The sequence below is a fragment of the Anomaloglossus baeobatrachus genome, chromosome 7 (assembly GCF_048569485.1).
Source record: "Anomaloglossus baeobatrachus isolate aAnoBae1 chromosome 7, aAnoBae1.hap1, whole genome shotgun sequence".
Taxonomy (NCBI): Eukaryota; Metazoa; Chordata; class Amphibia; order Anura; family Aromobatidae; genus Anomaloglossus; species Anomaloglossus baeobatrachus.
The window spans coordinates 132,757,233-132,777,123 of NC_134359.1; the positions used below are offsets into that span (position 1 = coordinate 132,757,233).

At 41.7% G+C, this 19,891-nt stretch overlaps 1 protein-coding gene across 3 annotated transcripts in view; it reads right to left on the reverse strand.

Annotated features, from left to right (window-relative positions):
• Positions 1–19,891, reverse strand: part of CPO (carboxypeptidase O) — a 417,896-nt gene that overhangs the window by 48,991 nt on the left and 349,014 nt on the right. For all 3 annotated transcript variants that reach the window (XM_075317717.1, XM_075317718.1, XM_075317719.1), the window contains 4 exons: positions 18,128–18,239; positions 11,276–11,377; positions 6,632–6,736; positions 6,355–6,465 (listed from right to left, as the gene is read on the reverse strand). In XM_075317717.1, coding sequence (XP_075173832.1) covers positions 6,355–6,465; positions 6,632–6,736; positions 11,276–11,377; positions 18,128–18,239 — 430 coding nt within the window. The remainder of the gene's footprint in view (positions 1–6,354; positions 6,466–6,631; positions 6,737–11,275; positions 11,378–18,127; positions 18,240–19,891) is intronic.

The following is a 19,891-nucleotide window of genomic DNA, read 5'->3' on the forward strand; positions in this document are numbered from 1 at the left end:
CACGATGGATTGACTCGTGTAAAGCAGCCTTTAGCCTCCCTACGTTCCTTGCATGTCCCATCCCCCCTAATCCTTCATTGACCCCTACCATCTCACTGTCTCTATCTGCTCTATCTATCCCCTTTTTTGCTCCACTACCCTTCCTCCCCCCAGATCCTAGTTTAAAAGCTCCTCCATCCGTCTGACCATTTTCACCCCCAGCACAGCTGCACCTTCCCCATTGAGGTGCAGCCCGTCCCTACCGTAGAGCCTGTAGCCGACTGAGAAGTCAGCCCAGTTCTCCATGAACCCGAACCCTTCCTTCCTGCACCAATTTCTAAGCCACTTATTTATCTCCCTAAGCTCCAGCTGTCTTTCTAGTGACGCTCGTGGCACCCGTAGTATTTCTGAAAACACCACCTTGGAGGTCCTGGACTTCAGCTTCTCTCCTAGTTCCCTGTAATCATTTTTAAGGACCTTCCACCTGCCTCTAACTTTGTCATTAGTACCAATGTGCACCATGACCACTGGGTTTTCCCCAGCCCCACCCAGCAATCTGTCTATCCGATACGCAATATGCCGAACCCGAGCACCCGGCAGACAACACACTGTTCAGCATTCACAGTCTCGGCGACAGATGACCTTGTCTGTCCGCCTAATTATAGAGGCCCCTACCACTAACATCTGTCTGGGCTTTGCTGCACTCCTATTTCCCTCCTTCCTACAGCAGTCGTTCTCCTGGTTGCTAGGAGCAATGTCCTGCTGTAGTGACCCTACTCCTGGCCCTTCATTCCTAATATCAGCCAAACAGGCATATTTACTAGGTTGTGCCAGGTCAGGACTAGGCTCCCTGACACTTTTTCCCCTACCTCTTCTTCTAACTGTTACCCAACTACCTAACTCTGGGTCCTGATCTTCTCCACCTCCACCCTCCTCCATATCATTGGCCCCAGCCAGAGAAAGCTAAGTGAGCTCTAAACTCCTCTCCAGGTTTGCAATGCCCCTGAGTGTTGCAAGCTGCTTATTTAGATCAGTTACCTTGGCTTCCAAATACGCAACATTCTTGCATCGAGTGCAGACATATTCACCCTCGAACGGCTGCTCAAGGCATGCAAACATCTGACAAGATACACACCTGGTAGAATTGTCCATGGAGCACCTATTAAATGGGGATAAACGTTAAAGTAGAAAAACAAGAAAAAAAAATGGGAAACGTATAAGGATAAATTCAAACTATGTTCTTGTGTTAAACTATGTAATTGTGTTGAAACTATGCCACACTTATCTTCAAACCCTGCACACTTTGCTTCAGAACCTCGCACGCTCAGAGACAGAAGAAAAGACAACAGGTCTTTTCCTAACAAATCCAAGAAGAAAATGGCTGCAGGCTTTCTCCTCAGAGCACAAAGGGGGCATTTCGTTACCCAGAATGCACTTAGCATAAAGAGAAACTCAACAATACAAAGGGTAACAATGACCTCTAGGGGTTGTAACAAGAACTACAATGAATGAGATTATTTAACTGCCATACATGGCAGAACAGTACCCTATAGATCCCAATCACAAGCCTCTCATGTTACCAAATCAGATCTTATATTTTGCACTGATGTGGGTAAATACGCTGAAGCACCATGGCTACAAAATGAGATTTTGGTTTAGTTCTTAGCATATGGCAATGCTTCTTAAAATTGTTGATATTGACTTTTAGGATTGCTACTTAGATGGCAATAGAGTTCAAGTCTTCTTCCTCTCTGAAGAGGCAATTTGCTTAGTTTATTTCCCAGAGGAGCATTGCATGGCTCATAAGTCTCCTCACCCAGACACGCTAGACATGTCAGTCTCCACAAGGAGAAACATTACCCCCTTGGATTTATTCATAGACACATAGATTTCTTTAAGTAATCCTGAGCCCATGCAGTAACTTAAACTACTGAATGATGCGTGTGTTTAATGCAGTGTCACCTGAGGGTCAATAGATCACAAGTAACCAGTCATGACCATTGTCCTCCTTTGTGCACTTGGATTTCTCCAGAATCTCTAAATATTTTCATGATATTATGTACTTTAGATGATGGGATATTCAAAGTCTTTGAAATTTTATGTTGAGGAACATTTTTCTGAAATTGTTTTACAATTTTTGCACATAGCTGTTCACAGATTAGTGAACCTCTAACCATATTTTCTTCTGAGACTCTGCCTCTCTAACATATTTTTATATAGAGCCATGTAACTTAGTTGAAAACTGTCCTTGCAGCAGTTTTTCATTAGTACAACTTACTTTTCAAGACTTTTGTTAGCCTTGTGATAACTGTTTTGAGTTGTGTTGCTGCCAAAAATTTCTAAAATATTTATTTCATTCAAATGAAAAAGAAAAAATCTGTCTAACTTCACCTTCTGATCTGTGTTCTATATTCTGCTGTGAATAAAATATGGCTAAAAGAAATTTCCAAATCATTCAGCATTCTTGTTTTCTTGACATTTCACACTGGATTCCAACATTTTTAGAATTGGGGGTTACATGTTTTGAGGTTATATTCCTGTCCTTTTTTACTATCATCATTTAAAAATGAAACTCATCTGTCTCTATAATTTTTCCGCATGAAGAGACATTTTAGGCCTTGTGCCCACGGTGCTTTTTTTCAGCACAAAAAAAGCTGCTTTTTTCTGTGCTTCTTTTCATGCTTTCATGCTTTTTTTCATGCTTCTTTTCATGCTTTCATGCTTTTTTTCTTGCTTCTTTTCATGCTTTTTTTCTTGCTTTTTTTCATGCTTCTTTTCATGCTTCTTTTAATGCTTTTTTTCCTGCTTTTTTTCATGCTTTCATGCTTTTTTTCCTGCTTTTTTCATGCTTCTTTTCATGCTGTTTTGTTACTATTGAATGCTTGTTTCAGCTCATTAAAGTTGGATGTGAAAAAAAGGTGTTCTGATATCATTTCCTTGTTCAGCCCATTTTTTTCAATCTCCATTTTGGAATAAAAGTGACAGGAAAATGATGATCTATTAGATCGTTTACCAGCACCGCTATTTACCGGCTCATGCAGGTGAATAGCGGTGCCGGGAATCAGGTGCTCGGAGATCACCGTTGCTATAGCAACCTGCTCATTAGGTTACTATGGCAACGGTGGTAGCGGTGATGTCACCGCTTACCAACCTGCAGTCTCTGCTAACTCATTGAGTGATTAGACAGCACGGGGATTTGAAGCGTTCTTCCTCCCCCGTGCTTTCTGATATAGCAGAGCTAGATCGGTGACAGAAGACCAGGATTGAGGAGGGGTGAGAGGGAGTAATAAAGATGGAGTCCCTAAGTGTGTCTGTGTATTTATTTTTAATAAAGTATTTTTTGTGTGGTGTTTTTTTTTAACCCATTATTGGAGATTCTTAATATCCAAGTCAAACTTGGCTTCACATTAAGAATCTCGGGCTTAATACCAGCTAGTAAAACAAAGCTGGTATTAACCCCTTATTACCCAGCGTGCCACCTGGCACCATGTCCACTGAAAGAGTTGGATACAGCGCCAAAAGATGGCGCTTCTATGAAAGCACCATTTTCTGGGGCAGCTGCGGACTGCAATACACAGCGGGTGGCCCAGAAAGCTTGGGCCACTCAGCATTGCGGTTTCCAGTCCCCAGCTGTCTGGTTGTACCTGGCTGGACACAAAAATTGGGCTAAGCCCATGGATTTTTTTTTTTAATTTTTTGGCAAAAAAACTCAAGAAAAAAGGGCTTAACTGGATTTTTCATTGCCAGTGAAGGTAACACCAAGCAGGAGGGGTTAGCAGCCAGTAGCTGTTTAAGTTACCCTAGCAATAGAAAATGCAGCGAGAGCCTAAGCATTTTTTTTTACCCCTAACCCTTTTGGGTTATGTGTTTGGTTTTTTTGTTCTTTTTTTAATGAATTAAAAAAAAAATCGACATGGGCTTCGCCATATTTTTGTATGCCAGCCAGGTACAGCAGGCAGGTACGGGTGGCCTCCAACCCCCAGCTGCCTATTTGTACCCAGCTGGGAACCAAAAATATAGGGAAGCCCTTTTTTTAATTATTTCATGAATTTCATAAAATAATAATAAAAAAAAACGACATGGGCTTCGCCCAATTAATGTGTCCAGCCAGGTACAACTAGGCAGCTGGGGACTGGAATCCGCAGTACAGGGTGGCCCAAGCTTTCTGGGCCCCCCCACTGCGAATTGCAGTCTGCAGCTGCCCCAGAAAATGGCGCATTCATAGGAAGCGCCATCTTCTGGTGCTGTATCCAACTCTTCCAGCGGCCCTGGTATCGGGTGGCTCACTGGGTAATAATGGGGTTAGGGCCAGCTTTGTATTATCAGCTGGCCCTAAGCCTGAAATTCATGGTGTCACGCCAATATTAGACATAGCCGCCATGAATTTCTAGTAAAGATAAAAAAAACACAACACAGAGAAAAATATTTTTTATTAGAAATAAAACACAACACAATTAGTGACTCCATCTTTATTGAACTAAAGAACCCCCCTCCGCCATAGTCCTGGGTCGAGGGTCACGCGGTGTCCAATCCGGATCCAATATCATCTGATTGAAAGGCAAACTGATCAGATGATGACACATCATCTGATCGGTTTGCCTTTTGATCAGATGATATTGGATTCAGGTCTTTGAACCTGACACAGGTTCAAGGACCTGAAACAGATTACACATCAGCTGATTGTCTAAAAGTCCCATGGGCTCCAGGACCCGCTGGTAAGCAGCTGATGCTATCACCTGATCGTTTAAGTTCAGCGAAGATCAGCTGATTCATCATCTGTTTATTAAAAAGCCGGCAGGCTTTTCACCGATGGACGTAATCAGCTGCTTACCGGCGGGTCCTGGAGCCCATGGGACGTGACCCAGGAGACTGCAGAGAGGTGAGTAAGGTGAAGAGTTCATCCCAGCAGCGGATCTCCAGGAAATTCCGGTGATCCTCCTACATGAACTGTATTCACCTTGTGACATCCCCGGACCTCCCTGTAGAGTGGTGTTGGTAAAACACTGCAAGAACACTGAATGTCTGGTGCACGGCACAAGGTGAACACAGTTCATGCAGGAGGATCACCGGGGTTTTTCGGGGTTCACCTTGACGTCAGCGGGGGTTCCCTGCATTTATGTGGGATAGGCTGTGCATCGGGCATTCAGTATTCTTGCGGTGTTTTACCGCGACATCTCTTTGCAGGGAAGTCCGGTGATGTCAGGAGGTGAATTCAATTCATGCTGGAGAATTACCGGGGGCTTTCCTGGAGATCCCACGCTGGGATGAACTATTCACCTTGTGACGTCAGCGGGGGTCCCTGCATTGTTTACTGCCACACGTCGCTGCAGAGAAGTTCCGGATGTCACAAGGTGAATACAATTCATGCAGGGGGATTACCGAGCAATGCCCCCCGCATTCCTGGCGATCCCCGCTGGGATGAACTCTTTACATTGTGACATCAGCTGCGGTCCCTGCATTGTTTACCGTACACCTCGCTGTATAAGTTCGGGGATGTCAGGAGGTGAATACAATTCATGCAGGAGGATTACTGGGGGATTTCCTGGAGATCCCCCGCTGTGATGAACTCTTTACCTTGTGACGTCAGCGGGGGTCCCTGCAGAGGTGTCGCGGTAAACAATGGGAGATAAGATAACAGCTGCCGACGCTGGCTATGTGGCTTTCTTCTATGAAGGAATCTACATAGCCATAGCTTTCTTTTCTCCCTAAAAACGCCCAAACGCATAAAATATAAAGCAACGTGGGCATTACACATGCGTTTTTTCTTGCTTTTTTCCCTGACTCCATTGAAGTCAATTGGGGAAAAAAGCAGGAAAAAACGCTAAAACAATTGACATGTTGCTTCTTTTTTCAGCAAGAAAAAAAGCAACTGAAAAAGAAGCAACGTGGGCACAGCAAGTCCCGATTCTCATAGACTTTGCTGGGATGCTTTTTCCTTGCTTTTATTGATTAAAAAAAGCAATGAAAAACGCTAGAAAAAACGCTGTAAAAACGCCCTGTGGGCACAGGGCCTTATGTGGTTTAAAAACGACACCGAGACACGTAATAAGAATAGCAGTGCTGTCTCCATATAATAGGAGATTCTTTTTCTTATCTGTATAAACACAAACAGGAAACATAATGAAAAAAATGACAACGTTCACTCAAGGACAGGTCCTTGTCATCAAAAAGTGTTGTCCAACTGTATAGAGAAAACATATTACTCCATGATCCATAGGGATTCTTATACTGGATACAGTCTGTGCACTTGTGCTGTTGAATCCTGTGTCCTTGGCTTTTTGCACTGCTGATTAGCTATTTTATTAATGTCATGTATTTCATGTATTCTTACTATCATAATTACTGTAATAGGCAATAATTTTTAACTTCACTTACTGTGGTCCAGGTGTAGATGTAACCATCAATGTTTAGCACAGGCAGGACATACAGATCTATGTTCTTAAGAATTTTCTGTATACGGGAATCTTTCTGGTGGTTCTCTACAATCTGATATGGGGAAAGTTTTATTTATATACATATATATACTGTATATAGTCAGCTTTTATTAAACGTTGTAAATCACTTAATTAGTTTTTTCACCACTATAAGAAATTTGGGTATTTGAGTTATGTTGTTACTTATGGTGGTGACTTAGTCGGTAGACCAGACTCACCTCTTTAACAAACCACTGGCAGAAAGCTGGAGCGATCCATTCACGAGCATGAATACCACAATCCATCCATATAATTTTTTTAGGGTCATTTGAAGGTTTGCTGATCTGTCAAAAAATAGCACTAGATTAACTATTTTGTGAGTTAGTGTCAGTGACAATTCCTTATCCTGAAGTAAAGTCTCGACTAAAGACAAATATTTTCTAGTGATGACTTTTTTTTTGTTGTAGCCTAAAGAAATAAAGTTCTTTTTTATTCATTGACCTTGCTTTCTGCCCCTGCGCTCCACCAAGGTGTCTAGTTCTCTTCGCAGCTGCTCCTGTCTGCAATCCAGTAACCAGCTACTAATACCACATTTAGTCCAGTAACTCCTGATGTTACTGCACTCTCATCCTTGACTGCTTATGTAGCACCCCTGAGGTACCAGGTGCCACCAATGTAACCCGTGGAAAACCTAAACCCCGGAATATCCATGCCAGTCAACACATCAGCACCTTCAGGCCACATACACAACCCTAACAGAAAACTGGGAGACTGCCTAGAAACAGGTAAAAGGGATGGGCACTGACTGGATATTCACCACCCAATCTGTAGGGAGAGACCCAGCGAGGGGGAGGGGAGAGTAATCAGTTGGAAAGTTGGCGGGAGGAAGTGGTGTGCAGTCTGTGAGAAGGAGAGAGTCGAGTGAGGAAGGAGAGGAGAGGAGTAGTAGTAGAAAGTGGAAAGTACAGAAACTGACCTGAAGAACCACCGGAGTGCTGTAAAAGGAGTGAGTGACTGTGGAGTACGGAACCAGGACTCCAGGCACCATGGGTTACCTGTTGAAGCATCAGACTCCAGGAACCATGGGAGGCCTGTGGAAGTCTGGAACCAAGGCTCACAGTACTCAGCACAAGGCAAGGTGCAGACACTAGGACAGTGGGAAACTTTATGATCAGCTGTTAACTCTGCCGGGCAAGAAGATCTCCAGGATCCATTTCCAACCCAAAAAGTCTGAAGTACAAGCAGCAAAGAGGGGACTGGGGATTTAACCCCTTAAATAGTCCAGGCTGCCTGCATTAGGGCCATGGAAAGAAAAGGGACTTCCAAGTACCTCCAGGCCACGGGAGTCCAACAACAATGAGTGTGCACAGAAGACAGCCAACCGAGGTCACAGCTGGCACGGAGAAAAAGGGGAGCAGTACACCTGGGACCGGCACCCGTGGGTTCAGGTACCACCGCAACAAAGTAAAGGCAAGAGGAAACTGTAATACTTGTGTGGACTGTGTTCTTGATCACCCCGTGCACTCACACAGACAGTTCCCTACTACTATCCCCATCATCTATTGCTGGGGCCCAGCCCTGCTTGCGGAGGGCCCAAAACACCTAAGCTGCACTACCCCACCAGCCCCAGCAGAACCCTGCAGCGGCGGCTTCAAGTAACCTGGCCACACACCGCAAGTGGCGTAGTTGACAAACTGTTTTGTTATTTTCTTTTATTTTACTTTCTTTTATTTTACCCCATTTTATTCAGGCCGACCCCATGGTCACGGAACCGGGCATCGGCCGCGACCATGACTCCCCTGAGTGTCACACACGCCCAGGACCGAGTACCCCATAGCCCCAGGGGCGTCACACTATGTCAAGTTATATAAAAAGTATGTCTATGCAATCCTCATACTATTCATATCTCCTACTCTGCAGTAACTGCATCTCTCCAAGCAAAGTCTCTAGTTTGTCTATACATCTCTGTTATTTTTGTGTGCATCTACATCTCTGTAAGTACGATTCCAGTTTCCTGTAAGGCTATGTTCACACAGTGCATCTTTTGTAATCACAAATATGCAGCGTTTTTTACCTCAAAAACGCATAAAAAATGTAACCGCGGTAAACTACATCAAAAAGTGCATGTGTTTTTGCCTCATTTTTACTGCATTTTGCCCAATGAGTTTTTAAGTCAAATCTATTGATTGGAAGAGCTCAAAAACACTGGAAAAAAAAACACAAAAAGAATTGACATGCTGCATCTTCAAAAACGCAGCCAAGATGCAGACAAAAAAAGATGCACAGCATGAACACCAAAATAGATATTTCATAGACCTCAAAAATGACCAATAACGCAATGAAAGATGCATTGTGTGAACATAGCCTTAAACTTGAACTAGCCTACTTTCACTTGCCCTTCACCATCCTGTATACCCTGCTATACAGGTCCTCACTGATCCATATTGTTTGGCAAACCCAGCTCCACAGTATCATTGCCTCCAGTCTGTGCTGTTCACCCAGACTGATGGCTTCGAGAAACCATCCTATTATGTGAACTCTTATCAATAACTTTGTGTTTAAAGTAAAGGCTGCTTTACACATATCAATTTCTCGTGCGATCGCATGAGCGATCGCACCCGCCCCCATCGTTTGCGCAGCATGGGCAATTTCTTGCCCGTGTCGCACAAAGTTGTAAACCCCCATCACACGTACTTACCTTCCAAACGACCTCGCTGTGGGCGGCGAACATCCACTTCCTGAAGGGGGAGGGACGTTCGGCATCACTGCGACGTCACACAGCGGCCGGACAATAGAAGCGGAGGGGCGGAGATGAGCGGAACGTAAACATCCCGCCCACCTCCTTCCTTCCGCATTGCCGGCGGGATGCAGGTAAGCTGTGTTCGTCGTTTCCGAGGTGTCACACGGAACGAGGTGTGCTGCCTCGGGAACAATGAACAACCGGACGTTCGATTTTTAGAAAATGAGTGACGTGTCAACGAGCAACGATAAGGTGAGTATTTTTGCTCGTTCACACTCGCTCGTAGCTGTCACACGCTACGATATGTCAAACGATGCCGGTTGTGCGTCACTTACGACGTGACCTCGACGACATATTGTTTGATATATCGTAGCGTGTAAAGCCCGCTTTACTCTGTAAGGACATTTTTGCTATGTAATCTAAAGCCTGTAAGAGTTAACATACAGATGACAGCCCTGATCTACTATGGCGTCACTTTAGCAGACAGAATAATGCTGGGCCACCACCACTGTGATGTGATTCGGCCAGACACCCAACAGATTTAAAGCGCTGACCTTACCAACAAAACATCCGTCTGCAATGTGTTTTTAAAATCTTCTTTTACATAGTCCAATAACTTTATGTAATTTTAAGCTAGTTGTCATAATGAAGCAATCTTATAGAAACAGATAATTGATAGACAGATATTAGACATATAATAGAGATAATAAATAGATAGATGATAGATAGCTATTATATAGATATATAGAAAGATAGATAGATAGATTACAGATAAATAAATAGAATAGATATACATCTTGCAGATATATAATTTCACCCCCCAACCCGCTACATATAAACTTGCACGCTTTAGTGCCTTTAATGTAGCACTAAAGGGTGTTTAGGCTTGTTTAACCTAATAAATAAATGGAAAATCGACCTGGGTTCCCCCTAATTTTGCTATCCAGCAAAGCTAAAGCAGACAGCTGAGAACTGATATTATCAGGCTGGGAAGGTCTAGTGTAATTGGGCCCTTCCTAGTCTAAAAATACCAGCCCGCAGCTGCCGCAGAAGTGGCACATTAAACTAGATGTGTTAATCATGACACTTTGCCTCAGCTCTTCCTGATTGCCCTGAGGCATTGGCAATTAAGATTGTTAGTTAATAGTTAGGGTTGATGTCAACTATGAATTGACCCAAAACACAGCTGACATCAAGTCCTAGTGTTAGTAATGGAACGATGTTTATTTAAAAAGACTCTTCAACTTCTTCTCTGGTTCACCAATTTATTTTTATTAAAAAAAACCCATACAGGTTTGATGAAGTCCAGGGAATCCAATGTAGTGCAGGGTATTCGACGTAGTCCATAAATGGAAACCTGAAAAACATAAAAAGACAGAAATAAAAACAAGATATTGTCCCTCGTTCACCATTTTATTGGAAAGCTAGGTTCCCATGCAGGTTCAACATAGTCCAGTGAGTGCTTCAGAATGAGGCTTCCTAGGCTTTGAGCAGCAGCAACTCCCTCTGAAATCCGGCATCTGTGTTGAGCGGTGACATCAGTATCATCACTGCTCTTCAGATGTTCTGGGTCACGCTGCGCGACACTCGGCAACTCTGAAGAGTGTTGAAATCAGTAACATTACTGGTGTCACCACTCATCAGATTCACTGAATTTTTCAGAGTGCAGCATGAGCTGAGAGTGGCTGCTTCTCAAAGCCCATGGAGCCTCACACTGAGGCTTTTGATCGTCAAAATTGGAGAACATCGTGGGGAGTGCTGGACTATTTCGGACCAGTGTGGGAACTTTGCTTTCTAATAAACTGGTGAACAAGGGAGAGTCTCTTGTATCTGTTTCTGTCTTTCTATCTTTTTCAGGTTTCCATTTGCGGACAACATCAGATTCCCTAGACTACACATTTCACTCATACAATTATACTTTAGTGGGAGTGAGAACTAAGCTTCAAAGGTTCATTCATAAGTTGTTATCAAGTTTATTTGGTAGTTGACCATGCAAATAACAGGTTCACCAAAAGGTGATTATCCCAGGCAATAGGTAGATCTTGTAATAAGAATATTTCCATTTATATATCTATCCTGTAGTTCTAACCAAATAACTAATAAAACAGAAGATAATAGAAGTTGATTTTATACTATGACCAACCTTTAAATAATGGATAGGCCTGATCTCGTAAGTGAAGCCCAGACTGTGCTGTGTTACCAGATCACTATGCTTCTCTGTCATTAGATTGATCCAATTGTAAATCTGAAAGTAAAGAAGCAGTAAATTACATCTGTATCAGAGAAAGGTGGATTTCGAACTGATGCTTTGTCTTTTTTAAATTACATTTCAATATCTGAAGCCCACCAACTTTGGTACACGTACCTATGTGAATTTTACTAAATTGTTTAAACTAAAAGGGGTTACCCACTTTATCTTTAATTTTACAAATGAGTTGGGCTAAACATTTGTTTGGCTGTTGCTCCAGGCCATACTTCTCAAAAGAGGAGTCTGACAGTGAATCTGAAATAACTATACAGCAGATATAAAAGTTTACACACCCCCGTTAAAATGAATTTTTGAATTAAAAAAAATCATACCAAGAATAATTTCTGAACTTGCTCCTCCTTTAATTTCACCCATAATATGTACGACTCCTTTGAGAAACAGACTGAAATCATTTTGAAGAGGGATGGGGGGGGGATCATAAAATTAAAATAATGTAGTAACATAAATGTGAACCTCCTCATATAATTGGGGATGTGGTTGCCTTCAAATCTAGCCCATCATATTTTCACTCATGTTAACCCCTTTACCCCTTAGCCTGGTTTTCACCTTCATGACCAGGCCATTTTTTCATTTCTGACTAATGTCACTTTGGCAGGTAATAACTCTGGAATGCGTCAATGGATCCCATTGATTCTGAGATTGTTTTTTCATGTCATAATGTACGTTATGATAGTGGTAAATTTAGGATGACTTTTTTTTAGTTAATTTGGGAAAATATAACTTTAAATGTTTATACCCTTTAAACAAAGAGTTATTATCAAACAAAATAGTTTATTAATAAGATTTCCCACATGTCTACTACATCAGTATCACTTTTGAAACATCATTTTTTTGTTAGGAAGTTAGAAGGGTTGAAAGTTTATCAACAATTTCTCATTTTTCCAACATTTACAAAACTTTTTTTAGGGGCGACATCACATTTAGAGTGATTTTGAGAGGTCTAAAGGCCGCTTTATACACTGCGATATCAGTACCGATATCGCTAGTGTGGGTACCCGCCCCCATCTGTTGTGCGACACGGGCAAATCGCTGCCCGTGCCGCACAACATCGCCCAGAGCTGTCACACATACTTACCTGCCTAGCGACGTCGCTGTGACCGGCAAACCGCCTCCTTTCTAAGGGGGGGGCGGTTCGTTCAGCGTCACAGCAACGTCACATCAGCGTCACTGAACCGCCACCCAATAGAAGCGGAGAGGCGGAGATGAGCGGGACGTAACATCCCGCCCACCTCCTTTCTTCCGCATAGCGGTCGGGAGGCAGGTAAGGTGAGCTACCTCGTTCCTGCGGCGTCACACGGAGTGATGTGTGCTGCCGCAGAAACGAGGAACAACTTTGTTACTGCTGCAGTAACGATATTTGAGAATGGACCCCCATGCCACCGATGAGCGATGTTGCACTTTTTGGCGACGATGCAAAATCGCTCATAGGTGTCACACGCAACGGCATCGCTAATGCGGCTGGATGTGCGTCACCAATTCCGTGACCCCAACAACTTCGCATTAGCGATGTCGTAGCGTGGAAAGCCCCCTTAAGTGACAGAAAATACCCAAAAGTGACCCCATTTTAAAAAAACTGCACCTCTTCAAAGTACTCAAAACCACATTCAAGAAGTTTATTAACCGTTTACATGCTTCACAGGAATTAAAGTGATGTGGATGGAAAAAAATGAAAATTTTACTTTTTCCCGCAAAAATGTTGCTTTAGCCCAAAATTTGCATTTTACAAGAGCAACAGGAGAAATACACCATAAAATTTGTTGTGCAATTTCTCCTGAGTATGAAGATACCACATATGTGGTTGATAACTACTGTTTGGGTGCATGGCAGGGTTTGGAAGGAAAGGACTACATTTTACTTTTGTGGCGCAAAATTGTCTGCAATAGATAGCTGATGCCATATTGTGTATGCAGAGCACCTGATGTGCCTAACTAGTGGAACCCCCCACAAGTGAGCCCATTTTGGAAACTGCAACCCTTGAGGAATTTACTTAGAAGTGTGTTGAGCTCCTTGAACACACAGGTGCTTAATTTTATAACATTGAGCCATGAAATGGAAAAAATAAAATTTTCCCAACAATGTTACTTTTGCCTACAATTTTTAATTTTCATAACAGTAACAGGAGAAAACAGACAATACAATTTGTTGGGCAATTTCTCCTCCGTACACTGATACTCCATATGTGGTTCCAAACTACCGTACTTTTTGGGAACATGGCATGTTTCAGAAAAGACAGAGCACTATTTGAATTTTGCAGCAGCATTTTGGCTGCAATAGATTGCAGATGCCTTATCACATTTGAAAAGCCCCTAACATCGAAAAACAGCAGAAACCCCCAGAAGTAACACCATATTGTAAACTACACCTCTTGAGGACTTTATCTAGGGGTGTAGTGATCATTTTTAACCATCATGTGATTCACAGAATTGTATAAAATTGGGCTGAGTAAATTAAAATTTTCCATTTTTTCCCCCCAAAAAAGTTTTTTTGGCCCCAAGTTTTTAATTTTCAAAAGTGGTAATAGGAGAAAGCAAAATGGTTTCATCTAGGGATGCAGTGAGCATTTTGACACCACGTGTGCCTCACATAATTTTATACCATTGGGTATTGAAGAAAGTATAATTATATTGTTACCTCTAAGATTTTATTTTAGGCCCAAATTTAATTTTTTTAATGGCTTATAGGAAAAATTAGACAGCATAGTTTGTTGTGCAATTTCTCCTGAGTGCGCCAAAACCCTACATGTTATCAGGAATTACTTTTCAGGCACAGTGGAAAGCTCAGAATGAATGCAGTGCCATATTATTGTGCTCAATTTGCTGTTATGGTTTGCGGATGGCATGTCATATTGGCAGAGCCCCTGAAGTGGCAGAATAGCGCAACCCTCCCACTCCATTAGTGACCTCTTTTTACAAAGTGCACCTCTTAATGAATTCATCTAGGAGTACAGTGAGCATGTTGACACCACATGTGCCTTACTGAATTTTATCCCATTGGGCATTGCAGAAAGAAAAATTACATATTTACCACAAAAACATTTTAGCCCCAGATTTTACATTTTCACATGAGGAAATGAGTTAAAATGGCACCAAAATGTGTCACACAATTTCTGCTGAGTGTGACAGATGATGAACTTGAGCAGAGACTTGTTTTTTTGTGGACTGAGTTGAAGCTTTTATAAGGAACAATTTGCAAGACATTTCCGATCACATTTATACTGTGCTTTATGCTGAGCACTTACATGAGATTTTACATTTAAATCTCCCAATGACATGATTCAGATGAAACCCCAAGGGATCCATTCACTATAATGAGGCAGGCAGAGATAGTTTGGACTCTGGCCTCTGTTCAACAGCGGCCATCTGTTCTGAAGTACACAAAACTGGTTGAGCACACTTTCATGAATACTTAAAAAGATGGACACTGCTGGATCATAGGCTAGACACAGTCAAATGTGGCTTCCTCTGCCTTAATACAGTGAATGTTCGGTTGGAAATTCTGTTTGGAATGCGGATTCCAGAGATTTACACATAAACTCATAAGTGGGGGATAAATGTGAGCCTAGCGTTACTGCGATCTTTTTGAGGAAGGATAAATCAACAGCAGATCAATAAATTGTTTTATTTATTTATGCTATTTACAGTGCAGTATAAGTGATAACATGGTTTCATTCTTCGGGGAGGTGCGATTACAGTGACACCAAGTTTATATCAGATTTTTATGTTTGGCTACTATCACACAGTAAAAAAAAAGTTTCTGCATCAACATATTTTGAAAGCTATTTTTTTTATCTTTCTGCCAACAAAGTCATGTGAGAGCTTTTTTTGCAGGATGAGTTGTTTTTTATTCTACTTTTTGTGAGGCAAAATAAAAAAAAATAGCAAATCAGGTATTGCTTGGTTTTATTTCATTTTGTTTTTTATTCTGTTCACTGTGTGATAAAACTGATGATGGCTTTATTCCTTCGGTGAGTATCATTGCAGTGATACCAGTTTGGTTTTTTTGGGTTTTTTTATGTTTTGCCTCTTTTGCACAATAAAAACAATTTTACAATATATATATATATATATATATATATATATGTATATATATATATATATATATATAATATATATATATATATAATTTATAAAAATAGGTTCTGCATTGCAATATTCTGACAGCTATAGTTTTTTTTATTTTTCCACTTACTAAGCTGAGTGGAGGCTTGGCTTTTGCAGGATGAGATGCCCTTTTCAGCGATAATATATTTATTTACATTTGACTTTTTGATTGCATTGTATTTCACTTTTTTCTGGCAGTTTGATGAAAAAGACCAATTTTTGCCACTTCTTTTATGGTGTTCACTGAAAGGGTTAACTTGGGTGACAAATTTATAGATTGGTCATTTTAGATGCGGTTATACCAAATACATGTACTTTTTTGTGTAATTTTGATATTGTATAATTATTTTGTATTGACTGGAGTGTTTTTTTTCTATTTTTAGATTTTTTAATAACATTTTTTTAACTTCTTAACGTGATCCCACTATGCGCCTTTAGTTTTATTAGTCTGATTGCTGTAATATACACACATTGCAATACATTACACATGTCAGTGTAAGTCCTTGGATCCACTTGCGTTTTGCAGGGACGAGTGCAATCCGATAAAACATTGGATTGTACTCGCACAATGTAAAACTATGGGGCATATATATATTGGCATGAGAAAAGAATCGCAGCATGCTGCATTAAGTGCAGTGTCATATACACACAGACAGGCAGCGGAGAAGATGGAGAAAGTAGTCTCTCCCTCTTCTCCGCACCTGTGATCTGATTGCAAGATGGCATCACAGTCACATGGCACTCGGCTCATGCTTGCAGCAGTGCTTGAGCCGAGGGTCATTAGCATATCGCATCCTATGCTCTCACATTTGCAGAGATATGCATGTGGAGCCGAGGCCTAACACTGACAGAACATTTGTTAGACCATGCCCTTGGAAAGGTCTAAAAGCCAACTGTAGGTGACAGATCAGGAGGGCATTATTTGACCTCCTACTGTCATTCCAACCATTGGGCCCCCATGATCACTTCACAAGTGTCCCAATAAAGTCAAAGAGGGATCCCCCTCCCTTTCATAAGCTTCTAAATGCTGTGATTATTATTGATGGTGGAATTTAGAGGGTTAAACAGCCAAGAGCGGTGTAGGCATCGGCCCTGGTTGTGAGAGAAAGAGCTCGGCTATTACATAAGCTGTGATCCCAGCGGAGATAATGCGTGCACAGCTCTTCTGCTGTGGGAACCTCCAGCTGTGACCACAAATAACCTGAGTGATGTCACCACTCATCGCTGTGGCTCATTCTCTGCCTGAAGCTGACAGCATGCAGTCATAGAATATCACTGCGCACTGTCAGTTCAGATGTAGCAGTGCTGGAATCGTTGTGAGACTTTGTGTGGATTACGTTGGACCTGGGTGTTTGGGGGCCTAATAAAGGGGTGAAAGAGGGTAGTTTTTTTGTATTTTGTTTCAAATAAAGGATTTTTTCAGTGTTTGTGTTTATTTCTTTTTCACTTACAGATTAGTAATAGGGGGTTTCGTAGATACCCCTATTACTGATTTAGTGCTTAGTGGCAGCTGTGAGCTGTTATTAACCCCTTATTACCCTGAGTACCACTGCACCAGGGCAATTGGGATGAGACCAGTAAAGTTTTGGGATTGTTGCACCTTATGGATGCGACTATCCGGGCGGCTGCTGGCTGCTATTTTTAGGCTGGGGGCCCAAATACTATGTGCCTCCCAGTCTGAGAATATCAGCTCCCAGCTGTCGGCTTTATCATGGCTGGGTATCAAAATTGAAGGTAACGCAAGTTGTTTTTTTTTAAATATTTATTTAAATACTTAAAAAAAGCCACATGCAGTTCTTCTTATTTTGGTACACAGCTAAGATAAGCACAAGGCAAAGGGCTGCAGCCTATAGCTGTATGCTTTATCTGTCCTGGATATCATAATATGGGAATATGGGGGGACCCTATGCCGAATTATTTTTTTTTAAATTTATTTATTGTTACACCAATCAAGAGCCGAAGACAGGGTCTGTGATTGTAAGCAGTAAGACACTCTGTCACACAGGGTGGGGGCGCATCTGACTGCAACCATTCACATATCCCATGACTGCCAGTGGGCGGGGAAGCATTGAATATGTATGAGCAATAATGAGCAGCCCCAGAAGTAGCGTTAGAGCCACGCGAAGACTGGTAAATGTAAGTTCCAATCCCCTAATCCCTTCTACTATCATTTTAAAGCACCATAATCTGGTGCCGATAGACCGATATGGGGACTGGCGTCTGCACAGATATCTGTGATCAATTCCGGTCCTGAAACGGGAATTTGTTTAAACCCGCTTAGACCCGCCAATCCTGGGTATCTGTGAGTGCACCCATCACTAGCTACAACTCATATAGCAAAAAACAAGTCCTCATGTGGCAAAGCAATGGAGAAGAAAATTGTTATGGCTATTAGAAGAAAGGCAGGAAAAACAAAAGTTCTGGATTAGCCTCATCAGTAAGAGGTTAATTAATGACAGAATAGATTACCTACTGTATTACATTTAGAACAAATTTCACCTTTTAAAAAAAGTAAATGTATATTAATACTCTCAAAGTGTTTCTTCATTGAACTTAACTAAGTGGCTCTTTCTCCTGCGGTTTTATTAGGATCATGGTATAAATATTTAGTAAAAAGTTATCTTACTTCTTCCATTGGATGATATTTGGTATAGTCATGATCTGATATGGATCGCCGCCTTCTCATTCTTGTTTCTTCTGGATTGACCATTAGCTGCGATAAATCGTCAACCAGAATTCTATAAAGAAAAAGTAAAAACACTTAATATACAGAATGTCTAATTATTTCATATGAACACAATCTATTAAAATCTATGATGACAACTATACACTGTTGATTCAATCATGAAATTGGCATCTCTTGTACTGAACACTGAAGATATACATATCAACATTTTAGTCTTATTAAACTTTAACTGATGACTTTTTACTAAGTAGATTTATTATTATGGCTGCACAAATACAGAAAAAGCAGCAAAGTCTCGATTCACGAGGGTCAATGGGTGCTCTGGTCCGCTGGCATCTTTATAAAGACTGCACGGACCAGTACTCAACCCCACTGAATACTCGCAGTCCTTTCCAGTGGGCAAAACACTACTCAGACAACACAGGGTGAGTGAACCACACATTCATAAGACTTTATTGGTTCACCAACAGGCAAAAACATACAGTACATTCCGAGCAAAAAACACAAGGTTGTACAAGCAATGGAGTCTCACCCTTCCGCTGGCCCACCAGGGATTAGAGTGGCCCACCAGGGATTATAGTCTTCGTGACTTTGGGGCTTCTAGGGCCAACTATCTCAGTCTAGCAGCACTTTGCTTTTGGTGGGCACCCAGTGAGGAGAAATAGTGGCAAGCTTAGGAAGCAGCATTTCTTTGTTTCCTCAGTGAGAACCAAAGTTTCTCAGGTGAGATTATGTAGAATCCTTCTCTTAGTGCAGTTTTGTGATTCCCCAGCAGGAACCGAAGTTCCTTGGTCGAGGGCATAAAGAGTCTCACCATGGTGACAGAAGCAAGGCCCTTTTATACCACATACACTGTGTGCAGAATTATTAGGCAAAAGAGTATTTTGATCACATGATAATTTTTATACATGTTGTCCTACTCTAAGCTGTATAGGCTTTAGAGCCAACTACCAATTAAGTAAATCAGGTGATGTGCATCTCTGTAATGAGGAGGGGTGTGGTGTAATGACATCAACACCTTATATAAAGTGTGCTTAATTCTTAGGCAACTTCCTTTCCTTTTGGCAAAATGGGTCAGAAGAGAGATTTGACGGACTCTGAAAAGTCCGAAATTGTGAGATGTCTTGCAGAGGGATGCAGCAGTCTTGAAATTGCCAAACTTTTGAAGTGTGATCACTGAACAATCAAGCATTTCATGGCAAATAGCCAACAGGGTCGCAAGAAGCATGATGGGCAAAAAAAACAACTGCCCATGTATTGAGGAAAATCAAGCGTGAAGCTGCCAAGATGCCATTTGCCACCAGTTTGGACATATTTCAGAGCTGCAACATTACTGGAGTATCAAAAAGCACAAGGTGTGCCATACTCAGGGACATAACAGAGAATGATGAAGTAGGGCTTGCACGGCCGCGCCAGTGACCACTCTGACCATAGAGAGTTAATGTTCCTTTATTTCATCTTTAGGTCGACGTGTTTCTGGAGTCTCTGCTCCCTTCCTCAGGACACACAGGAAAAAGGTACATCAAATCTGCTAGACCACGAGGACTGCAAGATCTATATACATTCCGTCATGATGACGTCAGAAACCAACCTCTTTCTTAAAAAAATCGGCAGAAAAGACACATCAAAAAAAACAAAAAACACATGACAGTGAAAATACCGTGGTATAAAAAAGTGAGCAAGAAATGAACACAAATACATATG